The sequence below is a fragment of the Chrysoperla carnea genome, chromosome 2 (assembly GCF_905475395.1).
Source record: "Chrysoperla carnea chromosome 2, inChrCarn1.1, whole genome shotgun sequence".
Classification (NCBI taxonomy): Eukaryota; Metazoa; Arthropoda; class Insecta; order Neuroptera; family Chrysopidae; genus Chrysoperla; species Chrysoperla carnea.
In genome coordinates this window covers 90,692,400-90,709,527 of record NC_058338.1, presented here as the reverse complement: position 1 = coordinate 90,709,527, position 17,128 = coordinate 90,692,400, and the positions used below count along the sequence as shown (strand labels likewise).

Here is a 17,128-nt window from a genome sequence, read left to right as displayed (position 1 = left end):
ATAATTGACTGAGTTAATTGTTGAAATACCATGCATAGAAAGTATTGATTACTCTATCACATTATACATACATACATGTCACACATTCATAAGTGATATTCCCATATAATACCTACATACCATACAATTTACGCCTAATTTGCGCCCTCGCGGGTTAACAGTGATCTTTGTGAAAAAATGTTTCCAACAAAAGTTGTTTATTTTTTGATAAGAAACATTTTTTACATTTAAACTTTTGTTCTATCTCTAACGGTTTACAAGATGGGTCCTACGGACCCATAAGTCAAGTCCCAATTGACCTATGTTGCTCATTTACGAACTCGACCTGATGTTTTAAGTCCTGAGTACGCTGTAAAAATTTCAGCTTGATATCTTTTTTCGTTTTTGAGTTATCGTGCCCACAGACGGACGGACGGGTGGACGGACGGACAGTCGGAAATGGACTAATTAGGTGATTTTATGAACACCTATACCAAAATTTTGTTCGTAGCATCAATATTTTTATGCGTTACAAACTTGGGACTAAACTTAGTATACCTTGCATATTACATATATGCATAGTATAAAAATTGATCATTTTTTGAAACCCTAAGAAATAGAAGAAAATTTCTTTAAATAAAAATTTATTTTAAACACATTAATTTCAACAATTATCAACATCTCTGAATACACATGGTTTATAAACAATTAGCTCTGTTCGTTATCTTCGTATTTTATTTTTGTTTTAAAAAGTAGGTGTCGAACTTACCCATTGGTGTTAAATATTCGAAATAATTCTTGGCGTCGATACTTGCATCGTTTTGTGGAAGCACATTTCTAACCTAAAATAAAATGTTAAATATTTTAAAAAACGTGAAACATTGAAGAGTATCTACAAAATACATATATTTGTACCACGTGCTTGTTCTGTAATTATTTTTGAAACAAATTAATATGGATTTAGGTAAAGAAATTTCTTTATTATTATAGATTTTAATATTATTAATTTCTTATATATATAATATTTAAAATAAAGTATTAAAGTTTAATTTAAATCTAGCAAAAAAAACAATAATTAAAGTGTTGTATCTTGCATGTGAGCCGGATAAAAAAGTCTTGTTTATTTAATATGAATTATGATTTTTAAATTTCTGCATGTTTTTATCATATAAGATAATTTTTTACATACTTAAACTAGTATTCAAAAATATTAATTAAAATGATGGTTTTCGACACCTTGAAATATATTAAGAATGTTGTTTATTAAAAATTCTTTTAAGTTTTGTAGCTTTTTCGATTCCAAATATACTACATCAAGTCCTAGACCGGAATGTTTGTAAACAAGATTGCTCCAAAACAAGACTTTTATCACTCAAATCTCGTACTTAAGCTAGTACGAGCTTGCTTTGATAATGAATTTCATTATAACTTCATGAATGTAGACGAAAAATAAGAATACAAATTTTTCGATAACTGCCTTGCTTTTCGAAATATCGAAAACTAAATCAATTAAACAAAATTTTCAATATTTTAAAAATTACTCAAGATATCGAAAAGTTTTATTCTTACTTTTCGTTTTATATTGTCAAGTTCACACATAATTCACCACCAAAATTGAAAATATACATTTTTTAAATTTGTGTTCCCACTATCGTACTCATACATCCTTAATTAGTCGGGCAGAACGGGTTTTTATTTGTTTTCAATAATTTATTAAAGTTTTAACTTTTTTTAATTTCCACCGACTATTTTTGGAAAAATCTATGAAAACATATCATCCATCAATCGTTTTACCATAAAAACAATATTAAATTTGCTTACTTTTGAAGTCATTTATATAATAATCAGGCAACAACCTTCATACATTCTTAAGTCATACGTAAACAAAAGCTTGAAAAATAAAGCCTATGGAGCTAAGGGTCTAACCAGAAGTGAGATTTTTCAATCCTTGTATCTTTTTGAAACCATACTCTTTGTTATATTTTTACAATGCCCTTTTATCATGTAAATAATTGTAATTAATTTACTGTAATTTTTAGGAGAACCATTTAAGGAAAAAAAGAAGAAGAAAAGTAAAGGAGAAAAAAGTTTAGCTGATATTCAGACATCGCAAGATTTTCAAATTGAAACATCTGAGAAAGTTGTTCCATTGGATACATCAAAATGGCCACTTCTGTTAAAAGTAAATATTTATTAAATTATCTTAAAAAAAATAATATTTTAATGATTAATAAATTTTATATTCCAGTACTTCGATCGCCTAAATGTCCGTACAAATCATTACACACCATTACCGTTTGGAGCGTCACCATTAAAACGTAATATAAGTGAATACATTAAAGCTGGTTTCATCAATTTGGATAAACCATCGAATCCATCCAGTCATGAAGTTGTCGCATGGATCAAGCGTATATTAAAGGTTGAAAAAACTGGTCATTCTGGAACATTAGATCCTAAGACTTCAGGTATTTTATCATGAACTGTTTTCTTTTAAACACGAGAAAATAGCCAAACGATTTTAAACCAAAAAACAAAATTAGTGCATTTTAGCATACATTTTTTTTTTTTACATATTTTGCTACCATTTTTAACGCTCGAATCGAAAAAAGGGGTATTATAAGTTTGTGGCATCGTAGCTCCTAATCAGATGGATCGATTTTGATTTTTTATTTGTTTGATATGTAATTTAATGGAGAGCTACAAGAAAAAACTGAATTGACAGAGTTTTTAAAAAAAAAAAAAAATAAATGATAGGAAAATTTATTTCCGTGAGACTTTTTCAAACCGCCCCGAAATGTCCTTCAGATGGTTCTGATTAAAAGGTCTCGAGGACACAAAGTTTTATAGAAAGCCTTTTTCCTAGTCATATGCTATAACTATAATATATGCGCAGCTTTGATCGCCTATAGCTCGAAAACTACTCGTTAAAAAAATTTGTGACCGTGAGAGCTTTTGATCAGAACGATCCGAAGAACTTTTTGGGAGGCGGTTTGAAAAAGTTACACAGGAAGCTATTTTCCTATCTAACCGTGAGGAGTTTCTCTTGTTTTATATTCTGACCACAAACTGGATTATTCAATATTATCAGATATTATATAACTGACAAGGAATTTTTATCAATGCTTTTTCCAAATCACAATTTTTTGTATGATCTTTCGATTTTATTTCGCAAAAAAAAAAATACTTATAAAATAGGAAATATTCATGAAATTTAAATTTGGTTCAAATATTTTTCTTCCGTAACTTTATTGGCGGGACATTTCAACTTTACCATTATTTTAGTAATTAATACCTTTTTAATTACTTAAAATTAATTAATAAAAGTACAAATTCAGTGAGGGCATTTAAAAATTTCTAAAACGGAAATTCAAATTTTTATACGGACGTGACATCATAGTATTGGCTTGTCAAATTTGTTGACATACTGTATAGTATTAATTACTTATATTTTGTATGGTATTACCAAGTAATACATTGATTTCTATTATTCTACGGCTTTTTATTAGAAAACTTAATGATAACAAGTGTAAATTCTGTGCTGTAAATTTATTTTTTTAAAGTGTAAATTATACATTGAACTGTCACCAATTGACAGATCACGTACTTATACGCCATCCACAAAGAGCGCCAAAAGACTGCGTTTAAATATCTCAAAATTATAATGTATTTTTAATATTTTTGTATACTTAAATACAGCATTTTTAAGCAGTATTTATATTTTTTACTTTGTTATAACGGTGTAAACAATGAATTAAAAATATAAAAAAAATACATTAATATTCCCTATTTGTTGTCTCTCTTTATACCTTGTATATATGGAATATATATCAAGGTATACTAAGTTTAGGTATACAAGGTATACAAGGTATACTAAGTGCTCAGGACGTAAAAAGTGAGTTTGAGTAATGGCCAACAACTACCTTTAAACCGTTAGAAATAGAACAAAAGCAAAATTTTTTAAATGTAAAAAATGTGCCTTAAAAAAAAAAAAAAAGAACTTTCGTTAGAAACATTTTTTCGTAAACATTACTGTTTAATCGTGGGGGGCGCAAATCAGAACAAAGTTTTGGTATCCATTATAAAAGATAGATAGTTGGCAAATTTGCAGGTAGCTTCAACTGGTGGTCTTGTGAATTCTTGAAAAACGAAAAAAATTTCCGAAAACCAAAACAAATAGCGGCTGAGTGGCTTCTATGATTTTGTCGGCTTCTTCCAAAAATGTTCCTTTAAAAAAATAAACAACTTTTGTTCCAGACAACGTAAACATTACTGTTTACCGTTCAGCCGCTATTATTTTTGCTTTCGGAAATTATTTTCTAGAAAGTGTTTTCAAGAATTCACAAGACCACTTTTTGAAGCTACCTGCAAATTTTCAACTCCTTATCTTTTGTAGTTTTGGAGAAAACGGACACCAGAGTTTTGTCTTAATTTGCGCCTTCATGAATAAACGGTGATGTTTATGAAAAATTGTTTCAAACAAAAGTTGTTTATTGATTGATCCTAGTGATTTTATGAACATCCATACCTAAATTTTTGTTTGTTTGGTCAATATTTCTAAGCTTTACAAACTTGTGACTAAAATTAGTATACATTGATATATATATATATATATATTTCATATATACAGGATATAAAAATTAGAATTTTCTGATAGTATGCCCATAGACCACAACCTTAATGATATCAATGTTTAATTTTCCTGAATTGTTATGTCACAAATTCATTCTACGGAACCCTTTTATTTCATGAGTTTTTTCCTGATTTAGGATGTCTAATCGTATGCATTGACCGAGCAACTAGATTAGTTAAATCTCAACAAGCAGCTGGAAAAGAGTACGTTAGTGTATTCAAATTACATTCATCAGTTGAAGGTGGATCGGTGAAAGTTCTCCAAGGATTAGAAAAATTACGTGGAGCCTTATTTCAAAGACCACCATTAATATCGGCTGTAAAACGACAATTACGTGTTCGAAGTGTCTATGAAAGTAAACTTTTAGATTTTGATCCAGAAAGGAACATAGGTTTGTATTCGATTTAACATGCCCTCTCCCGTTTTTTTTATTAATTTTTAAATTGAATCAATTTTAGGTGTATTTTGGGTTAGTTGCGAAGCTGGCTCGTACATCAGAACTATGTGCGTACATTTAGGTTTAATGCTCGGTGTTGGTGGACAAATGTTAGAATTGCGTCGTTCTCGATCCGGTATACAATCAGAAAGAGATTCAATGTCAACAATGCATGATATTTTAGATGCTCAATGGTTATATGAAAATCACAAAGATGAAAGTTATCTTAGAAGAGTTGTTCAACCGTTAGAAGGCCTTTTAGTTAAACATAAACGAATTATAATGAAAGATAGTGCGGTACGTATTTTAAGTTTATTTTTTTGTCACACATTTAAAATTTTTTTAGAACTCTTTAAAGAAAAGTTTTCATAGAGGAAAAAGGTTTAATAATCCAATCATCTTTGGGTTTCACCTCGAAATCTAAAGGAATAAGCTTGTAGAAACGTTTATTTTGATAGTACAAATGTAGTATCAAAAGTCACATGTGGTTACGTGTCAGCGTGTTTAGATATTCAAGGTCAAAGGTAGCAAAAATCAGTTTTTTGAGAATAATAATATAATACAGCAACCTTGTCGTTTGAAAGTATGGGGTAGTCTGCATCAGTAAAAATAAAAATCCGGTAGTTCTGAGTTTTTGCAGAATTGTTTATGATGCTATTTCAATGAATAATCCAAGTTTGTGACCTCGAGCGCCGAACGCAACCTTGTCAAAAATCGAAAAATCCGTGGAAATTTCGGAATTTAGCGATTATAACCTTAAAGGACTAGTTTTTTGATAAAATCTTTTTCGAGCGTTTTTAAAGTAGACTAAATTTGCTACAATATGCGCCGAGAATGGACTCTGTAGACAAAATACTTTCCCAGATAAAGCCTTGCAAAATTTATCGGCGTAAGTTCATACATCACAGCTAACTTCAAATCCGGTAGTTCTGATTTTTAGCAAACTTGTTTATGATTGTGTCCCAATGAATAATCCAATTTTGTGATCTCGAGCGACGAGCGCAACTTTGTCAAAAATAAAAAAAAACCGTGAAAACATACTAACGTTTGTTTTAAATAACCATGCACGCGCATATTAAATAAAAGCTACCTTTTTAGATCAAACTCTTCCCGTGACTGTTCCTCTTACGTGTCAAATGGATGTCTAACCATAGAGAAGTAATTAATGAATTCAAATTAACGAATTTCTAGGTGAATGCTGTATGCTATGGTGCTAAAATAATGTTACCTGGAGTATTACGTTACGATGATAATATTGAATTAAATGAGGAAATCGTAATTGTTACAACAAAAGGTGAAGCAGTTGCACTTGCAGTCGCTTTAATGACGACAGCAACAATTGCTAGCTGTGATCATGGTATTGTTGCAAAAATTAAGAGAGTTATTATGGAACGTGATACATATCCAAGAAAATGGGGATTAGGACCAAAAGCTTCTATGAAAAAACAATTAATTAGTAAAGGACAACTGGATAAACATGGAAAGCCAAATGAAAATACACCGAAAGAATGGTTAACTGGATATGTAGATTATAGGTACGTAATGTTTTTTTCAAACAATTTTATCCAAACTTATTATTCAAAGTTAATAGAGGATTATCGAACATCGTTAAATGGAACACAAGGGCATTCCAGAAATTATGAAGTTGACGCTCTAATTAGAAATGGCACACGGCTACCGACACAAGCATCAATAGGTATCTGGGAGTTTCATTTGCAAACTGCAAGCTGTTTCTGAGGGTATCTTAAAAAAGGCCACTCTTAGATGGAGGAATAAATTAGAAACGTTAAAAAAAGTAACACATTTATGTCGACCTTTAGGTCGCCAGTTATTTACTTTATGAAAATTTTCTGAAGTTTTTCTAGAATTTCTTTTCGTTTTTCGGGACTGTTTCAAAAAACCGCTAGTTGAAGCTATCTACAAATTTCCCTACTTTTATAGGAGAAAATGGACACCAAAATTTTGTGTTAATTTGAGCCCTCACGGGTTAACAGTGACTTTTACGAAGAAGTGTTTCAAACAAAAGTTATTTATTTTTGTATAAAGAACATTTTTTACATTTAAATTTTTGTTCTATCTCTGACGATTTACAAGACCCAATTGACCTATGTTGCTCATTTACGAACTCAACCTTACTTTTTACGTCCTAACAACGCTATAAAAATTGCAACTTGATATCTCTTTTCGTTTTTAAATTATCGTGTTGACAGTGAGACAGCCAGACAAACAACCGGAAATAGACTTGATGATTTTAACTCCTACAACAAAATTTTGTTGGTAGCATCAATATTTTTAAGCGTTACAAACTTGGGATTAAACTTAGTTATATCTTGATATATATTACATATATACAGGGTGTACAAATTTAAGAGTAAATCACCCTTGATTAAAATTTGTGCAAATTTTAATTTGCAGCGTCAAGACAGAGAAATCAGCAACCAATATTAAGGTAGAACCAGAAAATGGCCAAGAAGATGAAATTTCAAGAAAGGTTTGTATTAAATAAAAAACTTTTTGTTAATTTGAAAATGGAAGCCAATTTTAAAATAACGCGAGCTAAAAATATGTCATTTTTTGTTATTATCAAATTGTTCCAGACGTTTCAAATAGATATATTTACTCGATTAGAATTATATCGGAGCTTTCAAAAGCTTATTAGCTTCTTTGTATAACTTTCAGAAACATTAAACGATTGTGATTTAATTTAATAAATTTTTTTTATAGCGACGAATAAGTGACAGTACGGCAACTGAAGTAGATACAACCATGGAAGTAGATGTTGAACACAAAGAAAAGAAAAAGAAGAAGAAGAAACGAAAGACAGATGATGAACAAGAATCAGAAATCGTTCAAGTTAAAACAGAGGTGATGGATGAAAGTGGTGAAACGGTAACAAAAGAAAAGAAAAAGAAGAAGAAAAAGGATAAAAAACAAGATGATGAATAATTTGAATTTATAAATTTTAAGAGGTTTGAACGAATCCAAAAGAAAAACAAACATTTTTTTATCCTACTAAGAATTAACTTTAAAAAAAAAACAAAAACATTATTTTTTATTTGATGTTTTGACTTCGTTTGTAATCAAGAATGAATTGATTTTATTTTAAATGACTCTTTTTGATTCAGGCTAAGGCTAGACGCGGGACCAATATGTTGGCAGTAAGCAGTAAATAGAGACAGTATTTAAATAAAAAAGAAACTACCTCAGTTATCTTAATTGTAGTGGATTTTGTTTTACACATCCTAAGTGAATCTGAAGGTGAAAATGGAAAAGTCTTTTAACTAAAGCACGAAAAAAAAGGCGCCTATCTGGGCGAGATCTAATCCTTGGCCGTTGCGTACTTTTTATTGCGCACCAGTCTGTCTTTTGTTTTCAATTAATTGAAAGTGATTAAAAACAATTTCAATTGTGTAAACATCGCTTTCTCTTTCGTCCGAGAGAAAGACAGCCCGATGCGCAGTACAAACTACGCAAAGACCAATGATTGGACTCCGCTCAGATAGGCCCCGTAAATTCAGCAACATACGCTTATAGCTTAGCATAAGAGTTTCTGGGCCTTGTTATATGGGTTCGTTAATTAAAGTTAACTAATCATTTTTTTGAATTTAACCATTTTAAAAGTTTTTTTAATGAAGAATAGGGAAGAAGGAGCAGTTATTAAGAAGTACAGAATAATTCGTCCTTTTTTTTGTGTTCAACAATAGGTGCTTTCGTGTCATGGGAGCCTTTAAAAATTAATTTTTGACCGAAAATGCATGTCTCACTTTACTGCTTGCTACTGATTACATTTTTTGCACGTGTAGTCGTAGCCTTATTGTTGATTATTTTTGTACAAAACAGTGTAATTTTTTTTTTGTATAAGATTATGGATACATTAATTAATTAATAATACGAAAATTTATTTGTAAGTACTGGAGGTACTGTTAATATGTACGAGGTTAGATAATTAAGAAAATATAAGTTGAAAAATTGAAAATGTGTTTAATTTTTTAAATACCCTCAAATCCTTTTTTACAACCTTAAAGGAGGAAACTGGAAAGTGATTTAATTTAATACACAACCATTAAAACCCAAAAAATATAGTATGGATGGCACACAATCATTTATAAAGAATGATTATCCTGGTGACAAGGCTTCGTTTGGATTTTTTCAAGATGATCGACTGTTTTTTGTCTAATTTTTCTGGGCTATATGGTGATGGATAACAAATGAATATGTACGGGGACTTTTAGTGTGTTGCTATTAAGTACAGCTATTTATTTTTGAGAGAATAGAAGGTACCAAAGAAAATTAATAATTATAATAAATACGAATTTATTAATATTTGTCATTTATATACAATGTTAACTTAATATTAGCTTTAAAATATATCAAACTCGTCCGCGTACGAAACAAAGATTTTTAGCTGCGTGTTAACGTGATGAAAGATCTATCACGATCAATATCGTGCCCCTAGCGGAGTACATTTATTAGTCGCTATGGTTTGACATATTTGAACCTTTAATTATGATGATTTTTAGTATAATTTTGCCTAAATTAAATATGAATACAAAAAAAAAACATAATTCTGCACATCAAATAGTATGCACAGTATTTACTTTAATGTAGATTGCTAAGGCGTGAGAGCACTACTGTTGAAGATGTTTAAAATACAGCGGGTGCTCTCATGTCGTGGTTAAAATTTGAAAAATACAACAAAACTATATAAATATTTAAATTTATAATTTATAAAAAAAAAATTATATTAACTATACAGTGTGTCGCATTTATGATGAGACACCCTCACATTTTCGTTATTTATAGGAATATCGATTTGAAATTGTGCACAGTTATACAGGATGATGGGTCACATTTTTTAAGACACATAACCGAAATCACAACTTTAAACTCAGCCTACTACAAATTGAGAAATAGGTCCAATTCTTAATATTTTACTTAGCGTCAAAGATGGTTAGAGAGTATAACTGCCAAATTTCAAAAAGATATTCCTATAAATAACGAAAATATGAGGGTGTCTTCATCTTATATGCGACTAACTGTACACATCATGAGACAGCGTTGCATTTTCATTCTAGTTTTCATGGAGAGGGGAATGCAGGATTGACTAGTTGACGATTTGATCTTTGCTTTTAATAAAGCTAACAACTTTTTATTTCTGAAGAAATTTAATTAAAAATATACTAATTTTTTTCAAAAATACTGACGAAAAAAAAATCCCACCCACCGTACCGTAATTTTTGATGTTTACTTTATGCGTTAGTACAGTGGAACCTCGTTAAGTCGTAATCTCATCAGTGAGTAAAAAAAATGCCATTCCGTTCTGCTGAATCCTTAAATACGCAGTATCTCGAAATATTTAGACTTTGTAACTCGAACAAAATGTTATTTTCCTGCGAGATATTGATAATACATGTTTTTACTGTTTTACTCGAATTTCAAAAAGCAGACTGTAAATCGTAGTTAGAAAAATATAATGACGTCTTACTTGTACATTTGTTTTTTCTAACCTCTCGCGCCTAAACTCATTAACTCGAAATTATCGTTCAATTATTATCCATTAAAATAAAAATAATTCGGTATAAAATAACTACTAATAACGCTGTCTCACGAGCTATTAGTACAAGAAAATATATATTATAAATTATCGTTTTTATTCGTAAAAAATTTGTTTACAATTAAATTCGAGTATCTATATTTTACAATAATTATAACTAAATCCTATATTTTTAGTGATTATTATTCTGAAAACATGAAAAATTATTATTAAACACACATATTAAGAAACTAAATAGATGCCAGACCCCAAACTAACATAAAATTCTTTCTGGGTTGAGAAATTATTGAAAACGTTATTATATGGTAAATCTTTTTTTGTTCTCAGCTTTAACGTCAGCTCCAACTAAATCTTAATCTAACAAATACAATATTAAATTTTTACTCTTTACATCAACGAGTTATGATGCTAGATTGTGTTCGATAATCTTCGTGTTTTAATAATTAATAAGAACGAATGGTTCATTTTCGTCTCCCGCATTAAAATATAAAATATCTATGTCGGAAAGAAAATAGCACAAAAAAAAACTGGACATTTACAAAAAAAAAAAAGTAAGAATAGGAAATTTATTGAGAGTTTCTTAAATCAAATAGAGGGAAAAGGAATTATTACTCCCGATTCCGAGTTTCAATTTTAAAAAAAATATCGTCAATTAACACGATTCTTGATTTACTTCTGGCCTGGTCAAACTTAACTACTATAAGAAAAATATATTTTTTAGAAATTCAAGATTTTCTTTATATATACAGCAGAGTAAGCGGGAAATCCAATGATGCCCTTAGATTTGACTTTGAACATAATCTTAAAGCAAACAGCAAACAAAAGAATCGATTTGTCAAATGGAAATCCCCACTATTTATTTCAGATTTGAAAAGAGCGGAAAATTTTACGTAAAAATATGATCTTGACCTTGATCTACAAGACCATTCCAAAGTCAAAGTTATTTTTGCAATGGTAACCCCTGCATAACCACCATATCCGACATATTTTCCATGGGGAATCCAATGGTGACTTTGCATCCGATTTGACCTTGAACATAACATTAAAGCTAAAGCGAATCAAAAATCAATTTTTCAAATGGCAACCTCTAGTTTTTATAGCGGATTTGGTTAGAGCAGAATATTTTTCATATTAAACTCTAAGTCAAGAGAAACAATCCTGACTTATAAAAACTAGGAGATATCATGGCCAAATTAACTGGGAGTTTCCATACTTTTGGGACACCCCGTATATATTTTAATACGGGAGACAATGAGTTTCTATAGAAATTATCAAAGCAATTTTGGATTGGCTCTATATTTTGTTAATTGATTTTTCTTCTGATATTAATTCACATGTAAAATATTAGAATTAACAAATTATTACTCGCTTCAAAGCGAGGTTAGTTTATCGCTTCAAAATAACTTTTCATTGACGCTTAATTTGATCGTCAATTGACATAAAATAGATGCTAGCGTCAAATATCAGAAGTTTTACTCCATGAACTTTTTTTATGGGCGTCCAGCGTCAAATGAAAAAGCATAAATCAAAATTGGTCGATGTCAAAATACTTTAGATTAAATTGAAAATTTATATGTGTTGAAATTTTCCTAACAATCGCTTATTTGGAATTTCATCGGATACATCTGAATAGCGTTGCATGCGTCTTTTACCTTTAATTCTATCTGTTATATGTATAGCAGCATCATCCTCATAAAACGACGGCGAATAATGATCATTTAATCGTGGATATTTCCGTAATAATTGTGTAATTTCTGCTTTATCAATTGGTTTATTCGGTATTTTCGAATCAACAACATTTGCAATTAAATCAATAACTTTACGTTTTCTCGTATTTACTTCTTGTGAGTTATTATCCTCGTTCTTTTGTTTATTAGCAGCATTATTACTACGGAAATCTGATAATGTGGTTCGACGTGTTGGATATGAAAACGATTTCGAAAATAATTCTCTGTGATTTCTATAGTCATCTTCGTCAACATTATCAGTGGGTTCTTTATACGAATCAATATTGAATGGGTTTTTAAAGGACGGTATCGATAATCGTGAATTAATGTCGTTCAATAACGATGGTAACGATTCATTTTCAACAAGCCAATCTTTCAAAAGACTGCTAGCAGTTATTGGTTGTGACATAGACATTGTTATGGGTTTGGTGTCTTCGTTTGTTTGTGATGCTTTTGTGTCGGTTGGTCGATCACGTTGTCGATTGAATTCTGTAGTTAAATCGGATATTTTACGATCGCACTCTTCTAAATGTTTTTTCATATCTGATATACAATTTGATTGTTCTTGTATTAATCGACGTTGTTTTCGTAATTTACATGCCTGATATGTTAACAAATTGTCTTGGGTTTTTACCTGTAATGTGAGTGTCAATTTTGTACAAAAATATTATTTTTAATACTACCTCTTATAGTACAAGCAAAAAAGTTACGAATTTTATTCTTTAAGTGTTGTGTCCGTCAGATTATAGTAAGTTTCAAATAATAGATGCTTTGTCGACAGCACACAAGTATACAAGTTATACACACGCATTACTAAAAAGTGCAAGTTGTGAGCGTCATTCGATAACTAGATTTTACTCCTCACATTTTTTTCATAACGGGCGCCTTATATGAAAAGCGAAAACACTATTTTGTTAATTAAAAAAAAAAAAAACTAAAACAGAGGATTGTAGAGTCAAAAAAATGAAAAAATTGAGCCTAGCTAAAGTCAAATCCGTTCATTAAAGACACGTTCGGTTAATAACTTTACGAGAAAACACGGTTTTATCGCGAAAATATCACATTTTCGCCTTACGCCAATTGTGCGGAAACCTTAAATTATTTTGCAACGAAAAGATACAATTAAAAGATTAAATTGGAGACCAGAACACGGATTTTCTTTGAGTCATACAAGCCGAAAAACGCGGTAAAACCGAAAAGATACAATTAAAAGCTTAAATTTAGGACCAGAACACGGATTTTCTAGATTTTCTACGAGTCATACAAGCCGAGAAAATAAAGACGAAAAACGCGGTAAAACCGTGTTTTCTCGTAAAGTTTTAAACGAATTTGACTTTAGCTGCATTTTTTAGCTCTATATCCTTTTTCCGTTTTATTTTTGTTTCAAAAAACCTGTTTTTCGCACCTTTCCGACTCTTAAACAACTTTCCAAAGATGGATTTTTTCCAAAGTATGTTTTCTTAAAAACTAATCTTTTTTTCTAATTATCGCGTTGAAAAACCGGACTGGATAATTATTTTAATATCTGAAGCATTTTCTTACTTATTTACTGCACTATTAAAAAAATCTTTTCGATGATATATCAAATCGTTCCCTCAAAAATCAATAGCTAAAATTCAAAAATAGGCAATAATAAACGCCTTCGGTAATTTACATCTGAATATTTGTCTGAAACCTCAGGTCTAAGTGTGCCCCATCACAGGACAGTCACTCTAACCTAACCTAAACCTATTTGTCTGAAGAACACTTTTTTTATGTTTAATATCAGATATAAATATTTTCCACAATGAAAATTTCTAAACGCCCCAAACTTACCTTTTGATTTAACTTCGAAAGTAATTTTTTCATTCCACATAATTGTTGTCGGTATACTTTTGTATTGTGATTAATAGTTTTAAATTCTCTACGAATTAGATCTGATACTAAAATGGGACTTCGTCGTCCAGTTCTTTTTAGACCTATAAAAATGTACAAAAATTTAATTTATGATTTCAATTTTGAGTTTTATGAAGAGTAACTTAATTATCTCAAGTTTTGATTATGATTTTAATACAAAAACCAATTAGGTACCTGTTGATTGGAAAAGTGATTTGTTAACAGGTGTATTATTCGCATCTGCTAAACGCAAACTTGGTACAATAAACTCTTCAAAATGTTCCATTGCCATACTACTAATATCTCTTAATTCTTGCAATAAATCATGTGTGCGTGGAGGACTCGATGATTTCTGAACCACTTTTAAAATGTGTAGAATTTCATCAATTACCTAAAGGTTACCGATACTTTCAAAATGATATCATAATATGTCAAAAGATGTGTCCTTTTTGAAGCAGGTGCTCGTTACTTTTAAACCAGGGTTAAGTGTATACAAAAATACGTAAATTAATATGTCAAAATATGTGTTCTTTTTAGAACAAATGCTTCTTACTTCTAGACTAGGGTCAATTGAATACAAATTATGTAAATTAATATGTCAAAAGATATGACATGTCCTTTTTGGAACATATGCTCGTTACTTCTAGGCTAGGATCAAATGAATACAAAATACCTAAATTAATATTTCAAAAGATATGACATGTTCTTTTTGGAACATATGCTCGTTACTTCTAGGCTAGGGTCAAATGAATAAAAAAATACGTAAATTAATATATCAAAAGATATGTCTTTCAGGGTTGCCAGATAGGGCGACTTATCGCCTTTTAGGCTACTTTTGACAATGCTCGGCGATTAAAATTTTTTTGAAATTAAACAATGAAATGGAATTTTTTTTCCAATTATATAGTATTGTGCGCAATAAGTATTGTTTAAGTTAATTTAATTGTTTGGAAAATAAATAAGTTTAATCATTATTTTGAGTTCCAATACGTATTTAAAAATTTGTTGAATAATAATAATGATAATAATTCTATAATTCTTGATAAATCAGAATTGAAAAAAAAAAAATTTATTTCATTTTTAACATTTGAATTAATCTTTGGCGCCACGTGTCAGCGACGAGTTGAAAAAAAACCTGGCAACCCTGATGTCTTTTTTGGAACATATGCTCGTTACTTCAACACTAGGGTCAAGTGTATATAAAAATGCGTCTTGTAACTTCTTTTTAAGCATTGTCTAATAAGACTTTCAAAAGCATTTTGTTTCTGTTAGCAATATTAAATGGAATTTTATCCAATTTGAGCAAAAATTATAACCACTAAATATATTTACAATTTACCTTTCCTGGAATGAAACAGCATAATCCTGTATCTATAAACTTCATAAATGTCATGCTTAGCATACTAATACGTGTTTCTAACGCTGACAAAATTTCACAATGACGTGCAAGTGGGTGGGCACGACGTTCAGATTCTCTTCTTGGTAAACAATGTCTGATGGTTCTGGAGACTAAACTTTGTCGACGTTCCACCACCACAAATCCACGATTCAACAAAGATTTGCATACTGAATCAAATTTTTTACATACCTGTAAAGAAAGAATTTGTGGAATTATTCGCAAGTACATTTTAGGCTTTTTTCAACGTCCGGTAATAAATTGTATGGTTGAGTTATTTGCATAGAGCTGTATAGACATAGAAAACGCAATAAATGAATTCTTGACCGCAGTGAGAGATAGTAACAACTATACGGACCTACTTTATAAATATCTCTCTGTTGCGATCAACCGTTTGGCTGCGACTTTGCAGCTCTATGGTATTATCTCTATGGCTATTTAACTTCGAAGCTGCAGACATGTTTAGTTTTGAAATCTACAGATTCATGTCTAGTTTTGAGATCTACAATTTGAATATAGAAATTGAATAATTTGTAATATTTAAAGCTTTGAATTATTAGTAGATAATAGAGTGGTTCCTATTAAGAGTGTCTGAATTTTAAAATTAAATTAAATTACTATGTTTGAAAATTTTTTAACGAATTTTTAATCAAATTATGGCAATACCTGCAACCAAATGGCTATTTAACTTCGAAGCTGCAGACATGTTTAGTTTTGAAATCTACAGATTCATGTCTAGTTTTGAGATCTACAATTTGAATATAGAAATTGAATAATTTGTAATATTTAAAGCTTTGAATTATTAGTAGATAATAGAGTGGTTCCTATTAAGAGTGTCTGAATTTTAAAATTAAATTAAATTACTATGTTTGAAAATTTTCAGCTTGAGAAAATCATCTTGCAACATTACATGCAGACTGATTGACTGCCCTCAAAATAAGCACAAAAAATGTCATTGATCCTAACTTATATGATCGAATCGAGTTGTCAGAGAATTTTCTACATAAGCGCTGCCGCAGAAGCTGCGATTGCCATGAGATTGAAGAAGAACATTTTCTCAAATTCTGACTACATTTGAACGAGTCATATTTTAACCCACAAAAAAGGGGTATAAGTTTGACCGCTACGTGTGTGTGTCTGTCTGTCTGTGGCATCGAAGCGCCTAAATGGATGAACCGATTTTTATTTTTTTCGTTTCGTTTGAAAGGAAATTTAATGGAGAGTGTTCTTATCTATGTTTCAAGTGCGAGTTTAGGGTTCCGTATCCGGAACAACTAAAAAATACGCGATGATCTTCAAAATCGGTTTGGAGAAAGTCCAAACAAAATAGGTAATTTAATGGAGAGTGTTACAAGATGTTTCAAGTGCGAGCTTAGGATTCTTTACCCGAAAAATTTGTCGGTGGTTTTTTAAATTTTATAAATTTCACTGGTCATATACAGTGGTTCGGGATCCTTTCAATATACAGGGTTTTATTTTAAAACGCAGATTAGGAAATTAAAAAATAATTTTATTTTCATTTTCAAATTGT

At 30.3% G+C, this 17,128-nt stretch overlaps 1 protein-coding gene across 1 annotated transcript; it reads left to right on the top strand.

Moving 5' to 3' along the window:
* The first annotated feature begins 788 nt into the window (after positions 1-788).
* Positions 789-8,239, top strand: LOC123292508 (H/ACA ribonucleoprotein complex subunit 4). Its single transcript, XM_044873221.1, has 8 exons — positions 789-943; positions 2,019-2,161; positions 2,228-2,444; positions 4,746-5,000; positions 5,068-5,342; positions 6,237-6,580; positions 7,461-7,536; positions 7,770-8,239. The coding sequence occupies exons 1-8, from the start codon at positions 934-936 to the stop codon at positions 7,989-7,991; spliced, it is 1,542 nt and encodes a 513-aa protein (XP_044729156.1). The 5' UTR covers positions 789-933; the 3' UTR covers positions 7,992-8,239.
* Positions 8,240-17,128: the final 8,889 nt, after the last annotated feature.